General features: G+C 35.8%; 1 protein-coding gene across 1 annotated transcript in view; it reads left to right on the forward strand.

Annotated features, from left to right (window-relative positions):
- LOC133651204 (low-density lipoprotein receptor-related protein 8-like) overlaps positions 1-20,645 on the forward strand; it is a 276,107-nt gene that overhangs the window by 109,022 nt on the left and 146,440 nt on the right. Inside the window, exons 4-5 of the mRNA XM_062049231.1 lie at positions 1,025-1,150; positions 13,506-13,892. Of these exons, the coding sequence (XP_061905215.1) occupies positions 1,025-1,150; positions 13,506-13,892 (513 nt within the window). The remainder of the gene's footprint in view (positions 1-1,024; positions 1,151-13,505; positions 13,893-20,645) is intronic.

The raw sequence follows: 20,645 nt of genomic DNA on the forward strand, positions 1-20,645 counted from the left end.
CAAAAATCTTGAACTTTAGACTGCCATCAGTTTTACTCCCTACACTTAACCATGTGTTTCCTACTGCCTGCACACTTTGCACCCTTTGTTATATACACATGTTGTGTTTCTAATAGAAATACATTTAATAAAGTCAAATACAGATAAGGCAACAAGAGAAGTATCCTACACTTCTCTTTTGTAAAGTAAATCTGAGCAGCCGATATGGGCATCTACATCAACTATATGATTTGCCTGAGAAGCTGGAGAGGACAAAAAAAAATTTTTTTTTTTTTTTTTAATTTTTTTTTTTTTTTTAATTTTTTTTTTTTTTTTTTTTTTTAATTTTTTTTTTTTTTAATTTGTGGCGGACGTAATTCTTTCGTGGCGGGCCGCCACAAATAAATGAATGTGTGGGAAACCCTGGATTAACACGTACCACCTGTGAAATCTAATCACCTGCCAGCTGTGTCTCGCCGTCAGCACATGCCCTTCCCCTATCCGATGGTGCTCGTCCTCAGCACCATAGACGGCGGGCGGTGACCTTTGCTCCTGCAAGCGCGCTGGCCACACCTCCCTCCACAATGTCGTCATATAAATGGACAATGAGATTAAGATCACTTGTATGTTAGAGAACGATCACAATTACACCGATCCAGTTTGGCCGTGAAATGAAGATGGACCATCTCGCATAATTCTATGATCCTGTTAGACGTGATCATTTTGTCAACACCATGTTGACGTTTAGAAATAAAAACGTGAAATAATCAGAGCTTTTTGATTTCATTGTGCTCAAAGTAGCACGGTAGATGACAGTCTGTAATCCGGATCACTCCCACGCGCCGCAGAATTGAACAGAATGAAATGAGGAGTGGGCTAAGTTGTCCTCTTGATTTACCGCCAACTATGCACGTCTTTTTTTGAAAATCACTTTGTGCAGTTATAGCGCAGGTTTAGACTTTCAGCTGCAATGATGAGGGCGAGCCTTGTTGTGTCCTTTGCTGCTTTCTTTTATTATAATCTTCCTTTCCTGACTCGCCCACAGGCAAACAGACTTGCCCACCAGAGAAGTTCGACTGCGGGGGATCCAATAAGTGTGTCTCGTTGTCTTGGCGATGTGACGGCGAGAGGGATTGCGAGAACGGAGCGGATGAGGAAGACTGTGCATCTGGTGAGTTCCACACTTTTCGTGCATATAAAAATATGAGAATTTGCAATTCTCAACGGTTCAAATCGGTTGAGAAATGTGGGATATAGAGAGGTTTGTATATTGCCCATTCATTTTCAATGGAGGTAAATTCCTGGTAATTGCGGGTAATCAGGGAACTTTCAGAACTGGGAAACATGCTGGCCTGAAAGTCCAGGGTGAGTGGAGTGTGTGGAGGGTGAAACGGTTCAAATCAGATGAAAAATGTGAGATATGGAGTTGATTATATCTTTTCCATTCATTGTTTCCTAAAAATTTGGGGAAAACCGGGAATTTTGGGAAAGGGAAATTTGTTTTACATTCCATGTATCGGAAGAGTTGTGTGTGTGGATGGTTGAGAGGTCGGAATCAGGTTAAAAAAAAAACGGTTCCAAATTTTGAGAATTTGGGGCATTGTAGAACTATGAATACGTGAGTTAATTTGAATGGGAATTTCCTGGAAATCTGGGAATTTCAGGAACACCGGGAATTTTTGAAAATATTGATACTAGCACAATTGTCCTAGATGATATGAATGGGTTGGTGTTGGAATTTTTGGAATCGGTTGAAAAAGGTAGTAACAGTTTGAATTTCTGGATTCCTGGAATTTCGGGAAAAGCGGGAATTTGTACGGAAAAAAAAGATAACTTTTGTTGTCCCAACTAAGAGGAATGTTCTGAAGGTGGAATAGTCAAAAACGGTTGAAAAATGTGGACTGTGAAAACTTTCCAGCAAAAGGTGAAAAAGTGCTTTGGAGAAAAATTCCAGGAATTTCCAGAATTCCCGGAATTGTTTTTAACTTAGACAATAATAGTTTGATTGTCCAAGGCGAGTGGAGTGTGTGGATGGTGGAACGGTTCAAATCGGTTTAGAAATGTGAGCTATGGAGAGGTTTGTATATTACCCATTAATTTTCAATGAGGGGAAATTCCTGGTAATGTTTTCGAAACCGGGAAAGTGAGTGGTGAGTGGGGTGTGTGGAGGGTGGAACAGTTCAAATCGAATGAGTAATGTAGGATATGGACTAGATTGTATATTTCCCATTCATTGTCAATGGGGAGAAAATTACCAAACATTTTGGGAAAACTGGGAATTTTGGGAAAGGGAAAACATGTTTTACATTCGATGTATCGGAAGAGTAGTGTGTGTGGATGGTTGAAAGGTCGGAATCAGGTAAAAAAACGGTTCCAAATTCTGAGAATTTGGGGCATTGTAGAACTATGAATACGTGCGTTAATTTGAATGGGAATTTCCTGGAAATCTGGGGATTTCAGGCACACCGGGAATTTTTGAAAATATTGATACTCGCACAATTGTCCTAGATGATATGAATGGGTTGGTGTTGGCATTTTTGGAATCGGTTGAAAAATGTGGAGGTAGTAACAGTTTGAATTTCTGAGTTCCTGGAATTTCGGGAAAAGCGGGAATTTGTACGGAAAAAAAAGATAACTTTTGTTGTCCCAACTAAGAGGAATGTTCTGAAGGTGGAATAGTCAAAAACGGTTGAAAAATGTGGACTGTGAAAACTTTCCAGCAAAAGGTGAAAAAGTGCTTTGGAGAAAAATTCCAGGAATTTCCAGAATTCCCGGAATTGTTTTTAACTTAGACAATAATAGTTTGATTGTCCAATGTGAGTGGAGTGTGTGGATGGTGGAACGGTTCAAATCGGTTGAGAAATGTGAGATATGGATAGGTTTGTATATTACCCATTAATTTTCAATGGGGGGAAATTCCTGGTAATGTTTTCCAAACCGGGAAAGTGAGTGGTGAGTGGAGTGTGTGGAGGGTGGAACAGTTCAAATCGAATGAGTAATGTAGGATATGGACTAGATTATATATTTCCCATTCATTGTCAATGGGGAGAAAATTACCGAACATTTTGGGAAAACTGGGAATTTTGGGAAAGGGAAAAGTTGTTTTACATTCGATGTATCGGAAGAGTAGTGTGTGTGGATGGTTGAAAGGTCGGAATCAGGTAAAAAAAAAAACGTTCCAAATTTTGAGAATTTGGGGCATTGTAGAACTATGAATATGTGCGTTCATTTGAATGGGAATTTCCTGGAAATCTGGGAATTTCAGCAACACCAGGAATTTTTGAAAATATTGATACTCGCACAATTGTCCTAGATGATATGAATGGGTTGGTGTTGGAATTTTTGGAATCGGTTGAAAAATGTTGAGGTAGTAACAGTTTGAATTTCTGAGTTCCTGGAATTTCGGGAAAACCGGGAATTTGTACGGAAAAAAAAGATAACTTTTGTTGTCCCAACTAAGAGGAATGTTCTGAAGGTGGAATAGTCAAAAACGGTTGAAAAATGTGGACTGTGAAAACTTTCCAGGAAGAGGTGAAAAAGTGCTTTGGAGAAAAATTCCAGGAATTTCCAGAATTCCCGGAATTGTTTTTAACTTAGACAATAATAGTTTGATTGTCCAAGGTGAGTGGAGTGTGTGGATGGTGGAACGGTTCAAATCGGTTGAGAAATGTGAGCTATGGAGAGGTTTGTATATTACCCATTAATTTTCAATGGGGGGAAATTCCTGGTAATGTTTTCGAAACCGGGAAAGTGAGTGGTGAGTGGAGTGTGTGGAGGGTGGAACAGTTCAAATCGAATGAGTAATGTAGGATATGGACTAGATTGTATATTTCCCATTCATTGTCAATGGGGAGAAAATTACTGAAAATTTTGGGAAAACTGGGAATTTTGGGAAAGGGAAAACATGTTTTACATTCGATGTATTGGAGGATTAGTGTGTGTGGATGGTTGAAAGGTCGGAATCAGGTAAAAAAACGGTTCCAAATTCTGAGAATTTGGGGCATTGTAGAACTATGAATATATGCGTTAATTTGAATGGTAATTTCCTGGAAATCTGGGGATTTCAGGAACACCGGGAATTTTTGAAAATATTGATACTCGCACAATTGTCCTAGATGATATGAATGGGTTGGTGTTGGCATTTTTGGAATCGGTTGAAAAATGTTGAGGTAGTAACAGTTTGAATTTCTGGATTCCTGGAATTTCGGGAAAAGCGGGAATTTGTACGGAAAAAAAAGATAACTTTTTTTGTCCCAACTAAAAGAATTATAATTAGAACAATCGGATGGGAATCTGGTTCAAAATCTTTCTAACTACAACAATCGGATATGAATCTGGTTCCAAATCTCTCTAATCACAACAATCAGATGTGAATCTGGTTCCAAATATCTCTAATTAGAACAATGTGATATGTATCTGGTTCGAAATCTTTCTTTTTAGAACCACCGGATGTGAATCTGGTTCCAAATCTCTCTAATTAGAACAACAGGATGTGAATCTGGTTCCAAATCTCTCTAATTATAACAATCGGATATGAATCTGGTTCTAAATCTCCCTATTTACAACAATCGGATATGAATCTGGTTCCAAATCTCTCTAATTAGAACAATCGGATATGAATCTGGTTCCAAAACTCTCTAATTAGAACAATCGGATATGAATCTGGTTCCAAAACTCTCTAATTAGAACAATCGGATATGAATCTGGTTCCAAATCTCTCTAATTACAACAATCAGATATGAATCTGGTTCCAATTCTCTCTAATTAGAACAATCAGGATGTGAATCTGGTTCCAAATCTCTGTAATTAGAACAATCGGATATGAATCTGGTTCCAAAACTCTCTAATTAGAACAATCGGATATGAATCTGGTTCAAATCTCTCTAATTACAACAATCAGATATGAATCTGGTTCCAAATCTCTCTAATCAGAACAATCAGGATGTGAATCTGGTTCCAGATATCTCTAATTAGAACAATCGGATATGAATCTGGTTCCAAAACTCTCTAATTAGAACAATCGGATATGAATCTGGTTCCAAATCTCTCTAATTACAACAATCAGATATGAATCTGGTTCCAAATCTCTATAATCAGAACAATCAGGATGTGAATCTGGTTCCAAATCTCTGTAATTAGAACAATCGGATATGAATCTGGTTCCAAAACTCTGTAATTAGAACAATCGGATATGAATCTGGTTCCAAATCTCTCTAATCAGAACAATCAGGATGTGAATCTGGTTCCAAGTATCTCTAATTAGAACAATTGGATATGAATCTGGTTCCAAATCTCTCTAATTAGAACAATCAGATATGAATCTGGTTCCAAAGTGTTTACACTCACAATAAAGCCCCCTTCTGACGCGGGGCCATCCTCCAAGTGTTCCGTTGAGGTTTTCGGTCCTTCTGCCACGACACTTCCAACTAGAAGTCTTCTCCAGGGGCCATCAGAGCCCGACGTCACCGCCGCCACACCAGCCAATAAGACGGCTTCGCCATCAGCTCCGCATCTCCCCCCTTACCCCCCCCCCCCCCCCCCTGCAGGGACCGGCGCTGGCCTACTTCCGAGGCACCGTGAAGAATGTCACACCCCCCCCCCCCCCCCCACACACCCCCCCCCCCCCTCTCTCCCGTGCCACTCCACGTCAAGTGGAAGAGAGTGAGGCGCTCTTTACACTTTGAAGATCCTGCAAAATGGCGTGTGGGAGAAAAGTACTCTCAGGGAATCAAATAGGGTGATGCAGGTGTGGGTTAGTTTGTGCGTGTGGACGCTCACACTGGGCCTGCTTGCAGGAACACAAAGACGGAATTCTTCACAGCAGACGTAAACGCTTTCGTTTAGCGAGAGTAATTGACTTGAGCGCTAATACCTTCTTAGCTTAGATGGACTTTTACGGTCTTGTCCTGGGAGAAAGACTCTATTGTTGTTCTCTTGATGGCCACCTTTACTGCCACTTATACTTGCACTCCACAAATGGAGTAACAAGGGCACTTACACTACGCAGAGCTGGCCAAATATTAGGACTCGGGGGCCACATTGAGAGAGAAAATGTGCCTGGGGGGTCCAATGTGTACGTGTGTATAAATGATATATACAAATCTGCTGCACAATATGTGTGTTTGGTCACTTTTTTTCCAGGAACACTCATACCAAAAGTCACAATGTCCGACTGAGTTCTAAAAACGTTATGACAGACCACCTAAAAAAAAAAACGGAATGGAATTTTACAGTTTTTGACTGAATGGGACACCCAAATAGCAGACGGTGTGCAAGTAAAAGTAGGAGGAGGGACCCGGGTGGAACTAAATTGAACTAATTAATGAGAATCGGGTGTGCTGGCAGGACACAGAAAGTAAAGGTGCTTCAAAACATGGGAATCTGGTTCCATATCCCTCTAATTAGAACAATCGGATATGAATCTGGTTCCAAATATCTCTAATTACAACAATCAGATATGAATCTGGTTCCAAATCTCTCTAATCAGAACAATCAGGATGTGAATCTGGTTCCAAATCCCTCTAATTAGAACAATCGGATATGAATCTGGTTCCAAATCTCTCTAATTACAACAATCGGATATGAATCTGGTTCCAAATCTCTCTAATCAGAACAATCAGGATGTGAATCTGGTTCCAAATCCCTCTAATTAGAACAATCGGATATGAATCTGGTTCCAAATCTCTCTAATTACAACAATCAAATATGAATCTGGTTCCAAATCTCTCTAATCAGAACAATCAGGATGTGAATCTGGTTCCAAATATCTCTAATTAGAACAATCGGATATGAATCTGGTTCCAAACCTCTCTAATTAGAAAAATCGGATATGAAACTGGTTCCAAATTGCTCTAATTACAACAATTGGATGTGAATCTGGTTCCAAATCTCTGTAATTAGAACAATTGGATGTAAATCTGGTTCCAAATCTCTCTAATTACAACAATAGGATATGAATATGTTTCCTAATCTCTCTAATTACAACAATCGGATATGAATCTGGTTCCAAATCTCTACTTACAACAATCGGATGTGAATCTGGTTCCAAATCACTCTAATTTCAACAATCAAATATGAATCTGGTTCCAAATCTCTGTAATTAGAACAATAGGATATGAATATGTTTCCAAATCTCTCTAATTACAACAATCAGATGTAAATCTGGTTCCAAATCTCTCTAATTAGAACAATAGGATATAAATATGTTTCCAAATCTTTCTAATTACAACAATCAGATATGAATCTGCTCACGACGTGACGACGCGCTGTCATGTCCGTTTGAGAAAAAAAAAAAATTGGGAGCCCCCAATCCATTTTCTACCGCTTGTCCCTTTGGGGTGGCGGGGGTGCTGGAGCCTATCCCAGCTGCATTCGGGCAGTAGGCGGGGTACACCCTGGACAAGTCACCACCTCAACAGTTAGTAGGTCCAAAGGGCGACATTTAATGAAACTTTGAAAAATGTTAGAAACTTTTCAAGACACGACTTTGGTAAAACTAGCAGTTGTGGAGACGATCTCTTCCTCTATGTCCTTGGATTGCCTTCATGCTATTTGATGGCATATTGTTGCCTTCATGGTATTTGATGGCATATTGTTGCCTTCATGGTATTTGATGGCATATTGTTGCCTTCATGGTATTTGATGGCATATTGTTGCCTTCATGGTATTTGATGGCATATTGTTGCCTTCATGGTATTTGATGGCATATTGTTGCCTTCATTGTATTTGATGGGATCCAAAAATGCATCCAGAAGGAAAACATTGTCATTGAAATGTGACTTTTGTAAGAGTTGACTTGGCAGGATGTGTAAGATTTTTGGAAAAGTAGTGTCTCCCATTCTTAATCAGATGTTGGCCAAGTTTGAAGAACAGCCAGCAGCAAAATTATCTCAATAAAATCCATGAATTTGCATGAAAAAAAATATTTCAATGTTTATTCTCGGTGCCTTTGTGATGCGGGCTTGGCCTTAATCCCTCTCACTGTGAGCAATATATATTTAGAATTGTCTCAATGTCCAAGCATTAATATAGGATTCTACACCAAAAACATTTATTTAATACTTTTGTTATTATTATTATTATTATTATTATTATTATTATTATTATTATTATTATTGTGTAAATGTCCAAGCATTAATTTAAGATTCTACACCAAAACATTATCTATTATTGTAATTATTATAATTATTTGTACTATTATTATTATTATTTTGTAACTGTCCAAGCATTAATATGCGATTCTACACCAAAAAACATATATTATTGTTGTTATTATTATTATTATTATTATTATTATTGTGTAAATGTCCAAGCATTAATTTAATATTCTACACCAAAACATGATCTATTATTGTAATTATTATAATTATTTTTACTATTATTATCATTATTATTATTTTGTGACTGTCCAAGCAATAATATAAGATTGTACACCAAAAAACATCCATTTATTGTTATTATTATTATTGTGTAAATGTACAAGCATTAATTTAAGATTCTACACCAAAACATTATCTATTATTGTAATTATTATAATTATTTTTACTATTATTATTATTATTATTGTTTTGTGACTGTCCAAGCATTAATATGCGATTCTACATCAAAAAACGTATATTATTGTTATTATTATTATTATTATTTCTATTATTATTATTATTGTGTGACTGTCCAAGTGATAATATAAGATTGTACACCAAAAAACATCCATTTATTATTATTATTATTATTATTATTGTGTAAATGTCCAAGCATTAATTTAAGATTCTACACCAAAACATTATCTATTATTGTAATTATTATAATTATTTTTACTATTATTATTATTATTATTTTGTGACTGTCCAAGCATTAATATACGATTCTACATCAAAAAACGTATATTATTGTTATTATTAGTATTATTATTATTATTATTATTATTATTGTGTGACTGTCCAAGCAATAATATAAGATTGTACACCAAAAAACATCCATCTATTATTATTATTGTTATTATTGTTATTATTATTATTATTATTATTATTATTATTATTATTATTATGTAAATATGCAAGCATTCACACGTATAAGATTCTACACCAAAAAAATCATCTATTTATTATTCCATCCATCCATCCATTTACTACCGCTTGTCCCTTTCGGGGTGGCGGGGGGTGCTGGAGCCTATCTCAGCTACAATCGGGCGGAAGGCGGGGTACACCCTGGACAAGTCGCCACCTCATCCCAGGGCCTCCATTTATTATCATTCCAACATAAAAATTTTGAGCGTTCCACAGCCGACAATTTCTGTCCGATCGGAACCGTTCGAGTATCAAAACGTTGGGCTCGACCAGGAATCGTGAGCTCACCCCCGATTGTTTTTTTTTTAATATCCCGGATTACCCCAAATTCCTGTTTGTCTCCAGGACATTTTTCCCCATTGAAGATGAATGGGGCATTTTTCAAACTTGCACATTTCTCACCTGATTGGAACCGTGCCAACATCCACCCAGCTTGGACAATCAAATGACCATTTTCCAAGTTTAAAAAAATTCCAGGAATTCCCGGTTTTCCAAAGCCTTATTTTCACCTGTTTCTAGAAGGTTTTCACAGTCCACATTTTCCAACCATTTTTGACCATTCCACCTACAAAACATGATTCTTAATTGGACAACATATGCTCCTATTTTTTCTTTCCGTACAAAATGATTTTTTTCCGAAATTCCAGGACTTTCTCAATTCAAACTGTTGCTACGTCAACATTTTTTCAAGCGATTCCAAAAATTCGAACACCTTTTCAGTGTCTTTGCACGCGTTTTATAGTCTTTGAATTCTACTAATTGAAATATATCCATTTTGTCTTGGCTGCCAGGTACATTCAGGTCTGAAAGGTCATCCCGTGTTGTTGTCCTGTGGTGTGGACTGAATGACGTAATTGTTGAATTTGATCGTGACACATTTGCAAAAAGCCTGTCAGAAACATGAAAGAAAAAGCTAATGTGTTTAGAACGACATAGAAACTGCTCCTCAAACAAAACAAGTGTTTAGACGGGTCTAAATATAGCAACAAAATGTCTAAATTAGCAACAATCGCTCCTGCTCTCTCTTCTTACTCTCTGGCGGACAAGGTCCGTCAAGGTCCAGGGCTGTCACATGACTGCTGGAAGTTTAAAGATTGAAAAGTCTCACACCCAGAGCCAGAATCACACCCGAATACAAGTTTTCTCACAAAGGTGTGGGAGGCTTCACAGTAAAGGTCATCTCCTGACTTATTTCCCATGGGCCAACTGAGTGTGTGTGTGTGTGTGTGTGTGTGTGTGCGTGTGCGTGTGCGTGTGCGTGTGTGTGTGTGTGTGTGTGTGTGTGTGTGTGTGTGTGTGTGTGTGTGTGTGTGTGTGTGTGTGTGTGTGTGTGTGTGTGTGTGTGTGTGACTCTGCTTGTAGTAGGTCAGGGCTGTGGTTACTAAAAAAAACACGTACAGTAAAAAAAAAAACGTCTTCCTACTGCAGGGGTCACCAACGCGGTGCCCGCGGGCACCAGGTAGCCCGTAAGGACCAGATGAGTAGCCCGCTGGCCTGTTCTAAAAATAGCTCAAATAGCAGCACTTACCAGTGAGCTGCCTCTATTTTTTAAATTTTATTTATTTACTAGCAAGCTGGTCTCGCTTTGCCCGACATTTTTAATTCTAAGAGAGACAAAACTCAAATAGAATTTGAAAATCCAAGAAAATATTTTAAAGACTTGGTCTTCACTTGTTTAAGTAAATTCATTAATTTTTTTACTTTGCTTCTTATAACTTTCAGAAAGACAATTTTAGAGAAAAAATACAACCTTAAAAATGATTTTAGGATTTTTAAACACATATACCTTTTTACCTTTTAAATTCCTTCCTCTTCTTTCCTGACAATTTAAATCAATGTTCAAGTAAAAAAAAAGGTTTTATTGTAAAGAATAATAAATACATTTTAATTTAATTCTTCATTTTAGCTTCTGTTTTTTCGACGAAGAATATTTGTGAAATATTTCTTCAAACTTATTATGATTAAAATTCAAAAAAATTATTCTGGCAAATCTAGAAAATCTGTAGAATCAAATTAAAATCTTATTTCAAAGTCTTTTGATTGTCTTTTAAAATTTTTGTTCTGGAAAATCTAGAAGAAATAATGATTGGTCTTTGTTAGAAATATAGCTTGGTCCAATTTGTTATATATTCTAACAAAGTGTAGATTGGATTTTAACCTATTTAAAACATTTCATCAAAATTCTAAAATTAATCTTAATCAGGAAAAATTACTAATGATGTTCCATAAATTATTTTTTTAAGTTTTTCTCTTCTTTTTTTCGGTTGAATTTTGAATTTTAAAGAGTCGAAATTGAAGATAAACTATGTTTCAAAATTTAATTGTCATTTTTTTCGTGTTTTCTCCTCTTTTAAACCGTTCAATTAAGTGTAAATATCATTAATTATTAATAATAACATAGAGTTAAAGGTAAATTGAGCAAATTGGCTATTTCTGGCAATTTATTTAAGTGTGTATCAAACTGGTAGCCCTTCGCATTAATCACTACCCAAGAAGTAGCTCTTGCTTTCAAAAAGGTTGCTGACCCCTGCTCTACTGGATGGTTCCATGCAGATAAAAAAAAGATCTTATTTCTGCACGCGCACTGAACAACTGAATGGTTTTCCTTCCCGATGGCCACTTGTGAAAGACGTTACCTTTAATGATCAGCAGAGTCGGAGAAGGTCAAGTGCGTGTTGTGCTGCTGCCGCAAGGAAGGCTGTCAGTCACACAGGAAATATTATTAGTAAAATTGGCCAAAAAAAAGTGTCTCATTTGTAGCAGTTTTGAAAGGATGAATTTTTAACAAACAACTCGGGACAGTTGGATAAATTGCACCCTGGGTTTTGTTGGTCATTTGTACAAGATAGTATAACTACTTGTTAGTTATATGTGCTACAAGGTAAAGGAAAAAAATAATGTAAAATTTAATTTGTACTTATGTTGTAAAAATAAATATACACACACAAACCTGCGTCAGCGGCGAAAACCTGGAATTCTGGGAAATCTGGGAATTTTTGGAATTTGTTAAGGGAAAGCCTTTCCTGTTCCTGAATAGGCTGAACAGTTTCAAGTTGGAACACCATGAATCGGGTGAAACATGTGGAAGGTAGAGGGCGCCAAAATCTGGAGAAGAAGAAGTAGCTGAAGAAGAAGTAGTACAAGAAGAAGAAGAAGTAGTAGTAGAAGAAGAAGAATAAATAGTAGTAGTAGAAGAAGTAGTAGAAGAAGAAGAATAAATAGTAGTAGTAGAAGAAGTAGTAGAAGAAGAAGAATAAATAGTAGTAGTATTAGAAATAGTAGAAGAAGAAGAAGTAGCTGAAGAAGAAGAAGTAGTAAAAGAAAAAGAAGTAGTAGAAGAAGAAAAGAGAAGAAATAGTTAAAGAAGAAGAAGTAGTAGTAGCTGAAGAAGAAGAAGTAGTAGTAGTGGTAGAAGAAGAAAAAGAAGAAGTAGCAGTAGAAGAGGAAGAAGAAGTAGTAGAAGAAGAAAAGAGAAGTAGTAGTAGAAGAAGAAGAAGTAGTAGAAGAAGAAGAATAAATAGTAGTAGTAGAAGAAATAGTAGAAGAAGAAGAAGAAGTAGCTGAAGAAGACTCCTCCAACATGAGTGGAACATGTTCTCCTCCACTTCTCCTCCACTTCTCCTCCAACATGAGTGGAACATGTTCTCCTCCACTTCTCCTCCAACAGGAGTGGAACATGTTCTCCTCCACTTCTCCTCCAACAGGAGTGGAACATGTTCTCCTCCACTTCTCCTCCAACATGAGTGGAACATGTTCTCCTCCACTTCTCCTCCAACATGAGTGGAACATGTTCTCCTCCACTTCTCCTCCAACAGGAGTGGAACATGTTCTCCTCCACTTCTCCTCCAACAGGAGTGGAACATGTTCTCCTCCACTTCTCCTCCAACAGGAGTGGAACATGTTCTCCTCCACTTCTCCTCCAACATGAGTGGAACATGTTCTCCTCCACTTCTCCTCCAACGTGAGTGGAACATGTTCTCCTCCACTTCTCCTCCAACATGAGTGGAACATGTTCTCCTCCACTTCTCCTCCAACATGAGTGGAACATGCTCTCCTCCACTTCTCCTCCAACGTGAGTGGAACATGTTCTCCTCCACTTCTCCTCCAACGTGAGTGGAACATGTTCTCCTCCACTTCTCCTCCAACATGAGTGGAACATGTTCTCCTCCACTTCTCCTCCAACATGAGTGGAACATGTTCTCCTCCACTTCTCCTCCAACATGAGTGGAACATGTTCTCCTCCACTTGATCATGTCATGCTTTTCCTTTTTGGTAAATGGGTCATGTTTAGCTGAAGGCTAGGATGATGTGATTATTAAGAATGTCATGCATATGTCATGTGTGTGAAGTGTCAGCCAAACATGGAAGTTGCTAGAAGGACTTGAACCTCATGTAATTGTCTTGACATCTATTCCCCTTTGTGTCACTTCCTGCTTCCTTCTTTCTTCCCCGTGCTCCCCCCAGATGCCAAAGCCTGCCCCAGCGGCGAGTTCATGTGCGCCAACCGCAAGTGTCTGGCCGCCGTCTTCTCCTGCGACGGCGACGACGACTGCGGGGACGGCAGCGACGAGCTGAAGTGCGCCTCGCCGCTGACCTGCGGTCCCAACCACCTGCGCTGCAACACCTCCGAGTGCGTGCCGCTCATGTGGAGCTGCGACGGGGACCCCGACTGCGCCGACAGCTCGGACGAGGGGCCCGAACGCTGCGGCGCCGACGGCGTCCATCCGGCCCACCGCCGGGCCAACTGCACGGCGGGGGAGTTCCGCTGCGCCAACGGGGAGTGTGTGCGACTCGGATGGAAATGTGACGGAGACCCCGACTGCAAGGACAAGTCCGACGAGTCCGACTGCCGTGAGTTTGCTTTCAGGGTTGACTTCACTAGGGACACCTGCTCATCTCACGTAAACGTCGCTTTGGAGCGATTAATGAAGAATCCATACGAGTAGAAACGCTATGGACGGCTTTTGTGCTTCCGGTTCAAAGCTTTAAGCAGCAGGAAACACGTGTAAGCCGCAGATATATACGTGGTTAAATGAGATATTTACACAGAAATATTTTGTAAATGTTTATTTACATACCTTGATTTTTTTCCAAACGGTGTCTGTAACACGGCAGTAAAACGGCTGAGCAAACAAAACAGAAGTCATCGTCATGGACCCACTAGTTGTGCAAGCTAGCTCTCCAATCAGCTAAACAGACTCAATAACTCCACGGTGACGTTTTGCTGAATTTACGAAAGTGAAACAATATGCAAGAAAACACTCGTACAGAAATCACCCATGGGACGCTTTAGTAAGTTGTTTTAGTTGTATTGTATTTAGTTGAATTGTTTTAGTTGTATTGTAAAACTTACTAACATGTAGCGATGAATGAGGAATCCATACGAGTATAAACGCTATAGATCGTACTTGTACTTCCGGCTCAAAGCTTTACGCGGCAGGAAACACTCGTAGACATTCACCCGGCAGCGAGCGAACTCGTCCAAAAGATGGCGCCGTAGCACAAACAGTAACACACCTTTTCAGTGTCTTTTCCTGTGAAAACTATTTGCATTATGGCCGTCAGCGAAGAAGAATCCCATAAAGTAGCTGCACCGTTTTATAAGCCGCAGAGTACAAAGTGTAGGAAAACGGTATTGGCTTAAAGTCCTGAATTTACTGTAATTACTGTATTTTTCTAATTAAAAATGGTATCAACAAAATAAAGTAAAAATGGATTTTAAAATTTAAGAGTTTAAATTATTTTGTATTGTTGTCATATTGATTATTTTGACATATATTGGCAATTTATTAAGGATTGTATTTATTTATATATATATATATATATATATATATATATATATATATATATATATATATATATATATTAGGGCTGCAACTAACAACTAATTTGATAATCGATTAATCTGTCGATTATTACTTCGATTAATCGAGTAATAATCGGATAATAGAGACAAACTACATTTCTATCCTTTCAGTATTTTATTAGAAAAAAACAGCATGCTGGCACCATACTTATTTTGATTATTGTTTCTCAGCTGTTTGTACATGTTGCAGTTTATAAATAAAGGTTTTTTTTTTTTTTTTAAATAACAAAATAAAAAAGTAGCCTCTGCGCATGCGCATAGCATAGATCCAACGAATCGATGACTAAATTAATCGCCAACTATTTGTATAATCGATTTTAATCGATTTAATCGATTAGTTGTTGCAGCCCTAATATATATATAAATATCTATCTGATAAATTAATATTTCTCAGACAGAACATAATTGTATACTTTTGATTATGCATTTCATTCATTAGATTTTTTTGCACAAAATAAAGGTAAAAGATGATATAATTATGATTCGCTCTTCAGTTATTTTCAATTAATTATTTATTAAAATGTTTCACTTTCATATATGTTAAATAATATATAAATTAAAATATTATAACATTTTTTTTTTTCAGTTATTTTTTTCTTTTCTTTTTTTAACATTCAAACCTTTTTTATTTCAGATTCAAGCATTTATTTATTTTTTTCCAGATTTTGACTTTTGGCCTGAATTTGGCTCGGGTCTGAGAGGGGCGTGTCGTCGTGAAAGCTTAGTAAACAAAAAAGGGTGCGCCCTCCCTATCAAGTTGCCTTCAGGGAGTGTGGGAACTCAAACAATTCACTTCCAACGTCGATGAGACAAGAAGTCCACGCCCACCGTGTATGTTTGTTTTCTTTGGATGTCCTTGGCCATGCGTTCACTCTTCCACTTTATTTAGACGTCCTCGAACGCACCGTAGGACGCCAGAGAGAGAGAGCGTGAGGATTGATTGGCTGCAAGTGCAACAAATATGACAAATATAGACTGAAGAATGGAGAAGAGATGTTGACAAATGCTGACAAGGCAAAAGGACTTAAAGGAGGTTAGAGAGAAACCAGACAAATGAATAAAATAAACAAAATAATAGCCTATTTATCGCATATTAATCACAGTTTGTTCTGTTTTCATTTTGTTTTTAATTTCATGCACGCTACCAAATCAATAAATAGTTTCACATTACGTTCCCTGAAGGCAACCTTTTTGCTAAATTTGGGCCAAAAGTCTGAATATGAAAAAAAATGTATTCTGGGGGAAAAAAAAAAAAAAAAACATCTTAAAAAATATTTAAATATGAAAAAAACAGAAGCTTTTATATCAACATTTATAATAATAATAATAATAATAGATTTTATGTGTAAAAAGCACTTTACATTGAGTAAACCAGTGGTCCCCAACCACCGGTCTGCGGACCAATTGGTACCGGGCCGCACAAGAAATGTAAAAAAAAATATATTTTTTTTTTTATTTTTTTTTTTTAAATGAAATCAACATAAAAAACACAATATATACATTATATATCAATATAGATCAATACAGTCTGCAGGGATACAGTCCGTAAGCACACATGATTGTATTTATTTATGTAAAAAAATAAAATTTAAAAATTTAAAAAAAAAATTTTTTAAATACACCCCCCCCCCCCCCCCCCCAAATTTTCAAGCGTTGACCAGTCCGCAGCTACAAAAAGGTTGGGGACCACTGGAGTAAACGACCTCAAAGTGCTACAGTGTATTAAAAAAATACAAATAAAAAGATAATAAAAAATAAATAAAAATAAAAACTAGAACCACCAAATAGCTAGAACTAGGATGCATATATCTAAAAAAAAAAGTTTTTTTATGAAAAGTCATTTTTATTTATGAAAGTAAAAAAATGACAGTAAATAATTTGTTCCAAAAAAAAATTATCATTTTATTTAACCTAAAAAATAAATGTGTCCATCTATTCCACATTCCTATCAGTAATTGTAAAAATTTTAGACATTTTCAAAAACAAAATCCGTTAAAGCACTTATGGTAACATAAGCCCGCTGGTTATATTTTTGTTTTCAAATGTTATTTTAAGCCCCTTGACACCATTCCCTGCTCTTGTACGCTCTTCTTCTTCCTGGCCTTTATTCTTGACAAGTTGTCAGCTTCCATTCGTCATCGGGTAATACAGGTCACGTGTTGCCATGGTTTCACATGCAGAGTCCTCACCGTGCCACCAAGGTCATAAAAGAAGCCTCATAACAAACTCTTCTCCTCCGTCTGAGGTGTTGTTTTGTCATCTAGCACATTCCCCCAGGCAGCCCAGTCTAATATGGAAGGTGACTGTGTGAACACACCTGGTGGGAAGGTGTGGGATTCTTTACTAATACGCTCTTGTCTCAGGAGGCTGAGTTAGAGGGCATTAGGACCATGCGACTCAATCTACGTTTTATATGCACACTGCAAGTATATATATCATGTAGTAACAGACACCTTCATAACAATATGTAATATGTACAATATACACACTGCTTGTATATATATAATGTAGTAACAGACACCTTCATAACAATATGTAATATGTACAATATACACACTGCAAGTATATATATAATGTAGTAACAGACACCTTCATAACAATATGTAATATGTACAATATACACACTGCAAGTATATATATAATGTAGTAACAGACACCTTCATAACAATATGTCATATGTACAATATACACACTGCAAGTATATATATAATGTAGTAACAGACACCTTCATAACAATATGTAATATGTACAATATACACACTGCAAGTATATATATAATGTAGTAACAGACACCTTCATAACAATATGTAATATGTACAATATACACACTGCAAGTATATATATAATGTAGTAACAGACACCTTCATAACAATATGTAATATGTACAATATGCACACTGCAAGTATATATATAATGTAGTAACAGACACCTTCATAACAATATGTAATATGTACAATATGCACACTGCAAGTATATATATAATGTAGTAACAGACACCTTCATAACAATATGTAATATGTACAATATACACACTGCAAGTATATATGTATAATGTAGTAACAGACACTTTCATAAAAATATATAATATGTACAATATGCACACTGCAAGTATATATATATAATGTAGTTAACAGACACCTTCATAAAAATGTGTAATATGTACAATATATACACTGCAAGTATATATATAATGTAGTAACAGACACCTTCATAACAATATGTAATATGTACAATATACACACTGCAAGTATATATATAATGTAGTAACAGACACCTTCATAACAATATGTAATATGTACAATATACACACTGCAAGTATATATATAATGTAGTCACAGACACCTTCATAACAATATGTAATATGTACAATATACACACTGCAAGTATATATACAATGTAGTAACAGACACCTTCATAACAATATGTAATATGTACAATATACACACTGCAAGTATATATATAATGTAGTCACAGACACCTTCATAACAATATGTAATATGTACAATATACACACTGCAAGTATATATACAATGTAGTAACAGACACCTTCATAACAATATGTAATATGTACAATATGCACACTGCAAGTATATATATAATGTAGTTAACAGACACCTTCATAAAAATGTGTAATATGTACAATATATACACTGCAAGTATATATATAATGTAGTAACAGACACCTTCATAACAATATGTAATATGTACAATATACACACTGCAAGTATATATATAATGTAGTAACAGACACCTTCATAACAATATGTAATATGTACAATATACACACTGCAAGTATATATATATAATGTAGTAACAGACACCTTCATAACAATATGTAATATGTACAATATACACACTGCAAGTATATATATAATGTAGTAACAGACACCTTCATAACAATATGTAATATGTACAATATACACACTGCAAGTATATATACAATGTAGTAACAGACACCTTCATAACAATATGTAATATGTAAAATATGCACACTGCAAGTATATATATAATGTAGTTAACAGACACCTTCATAAAAATGTGTAATATGTACAATATATACACTGCAAGTATATATATAATGTAGTAACAGACACCTTCATAACAATATGTAATATGTACAATATACACACTGCAAGTATATATATAATGTAGTAACAGACACCTTCATAACAATATGTAATATGTACAATATACACACTGCAAGTATATATATATAATGTAGTAACAGACACCTTCTTAACAATATGTAATATGTACAATATACACACTGCAAGTATATATATAATGTAGTAACAGACACCTTCATAACAATATGTAATATGTACAATATGCACACTGCAAGTATATATATAATGTAGTAACAGACACCTTCATAACAATATGTAATATGTACAATATACACACTGCAAGTATATATATAATGTAGTAACAGACACCTTCATAACAATATGTAATATGTACAATATGCACACTGCAAGTATATATATAATGTAGTAACAGACACCTTCATAACAATATGTAATATGTACAATATGCACACTGCAAGTATATATATAATGTAGTAACAGACACCTTCATAACAATATGTAATATGTACAATATACACACTGCAAGTATATATATAATATAGTAACAGACACCTTCATAACAATATGTAATATGTACAATATGCACACTGCAAGTATATATATAATGTAGTAACAGACATCCTCATAACAATATGTAATATGTACAATATACACACTGCAAGTATATATATAATGTAGTAACAGACACCTTCATAACAATATGTAATATGTACAATATGCACACTGCAAGTATATATATAATGTAGTAACAGACACCTTCATAACAATATGTAATATGTACAATATACACACTGCAAGTATATATATAATATAGTAACAGACACCTTCATAACAATATGTAATATGTACAATATGCACACTGCAAGTATATATATAATGTAGTAACAGACACCTTCATAACAATATGTAATATGTACAATATACACACTGCAAGTATATATATAATATAGTAACAGACACCTTCATAACAATATGTAATATGTACAATATGCACACTGCAAGTATATATATAATGTAGTAACAGACATCCTCATAACAATATGTAATATGTACAATATACACACTGCAAGTATATATATAATGTAGTAACAGACACCTTCATAACAATATGTAATATGTACAATATGCACACTGCAAGTATATATATAATGTAGTAACAGACACCTTCATAACAATATGTAATATGTACAATATGCACACTGCAAGTATATATATATAATGTAGTAACAGACACCTTCATAACAATATGTTATATGTACAATATACACACTGCAAGTATATATATAATATAGTAACAGACACCTTCATAACAATATGTAATATGTACAATATGCACACTGCAAGTATATATATAATGTAGTAACAGACACCTTCATAACAATATGGAATATTTACAATATGCACACTGCAAGTATATATATAATATAGTAACAGACACCTTCATAACAATATGTAATATGTACAATATGCACACTGCAAGTATATATATAATGTAGTAACAGACACCTTCATAACAATATGGAATATTTACAATATGCACACTGCAAGTATATATATAATGTAGTAACAGACACCTTCATAACAATATGTAATATGTACAATATGCACATTGCAAGTATATATATAATGTAGTTAACAGACCTGAGAAGC

Source organism: Entelurus aequoreus, linkage group LG05 (genome assembly GCF_033978785.1).
Source record: "Entelurus aequoreus isolate RoL-2023_Sb linkage group LG05, RoL_Eaeq_v1.1, whole genome shotgun sequence".
In the NCBI taxonomy this organism is placed as follows: domain Eukaryota; kingdom Metazoa; phylum Chordata; class Actinopteri; order Syngnathiformes; family Syngnathidae; genus Entelurus; species Entelurus aequoreus.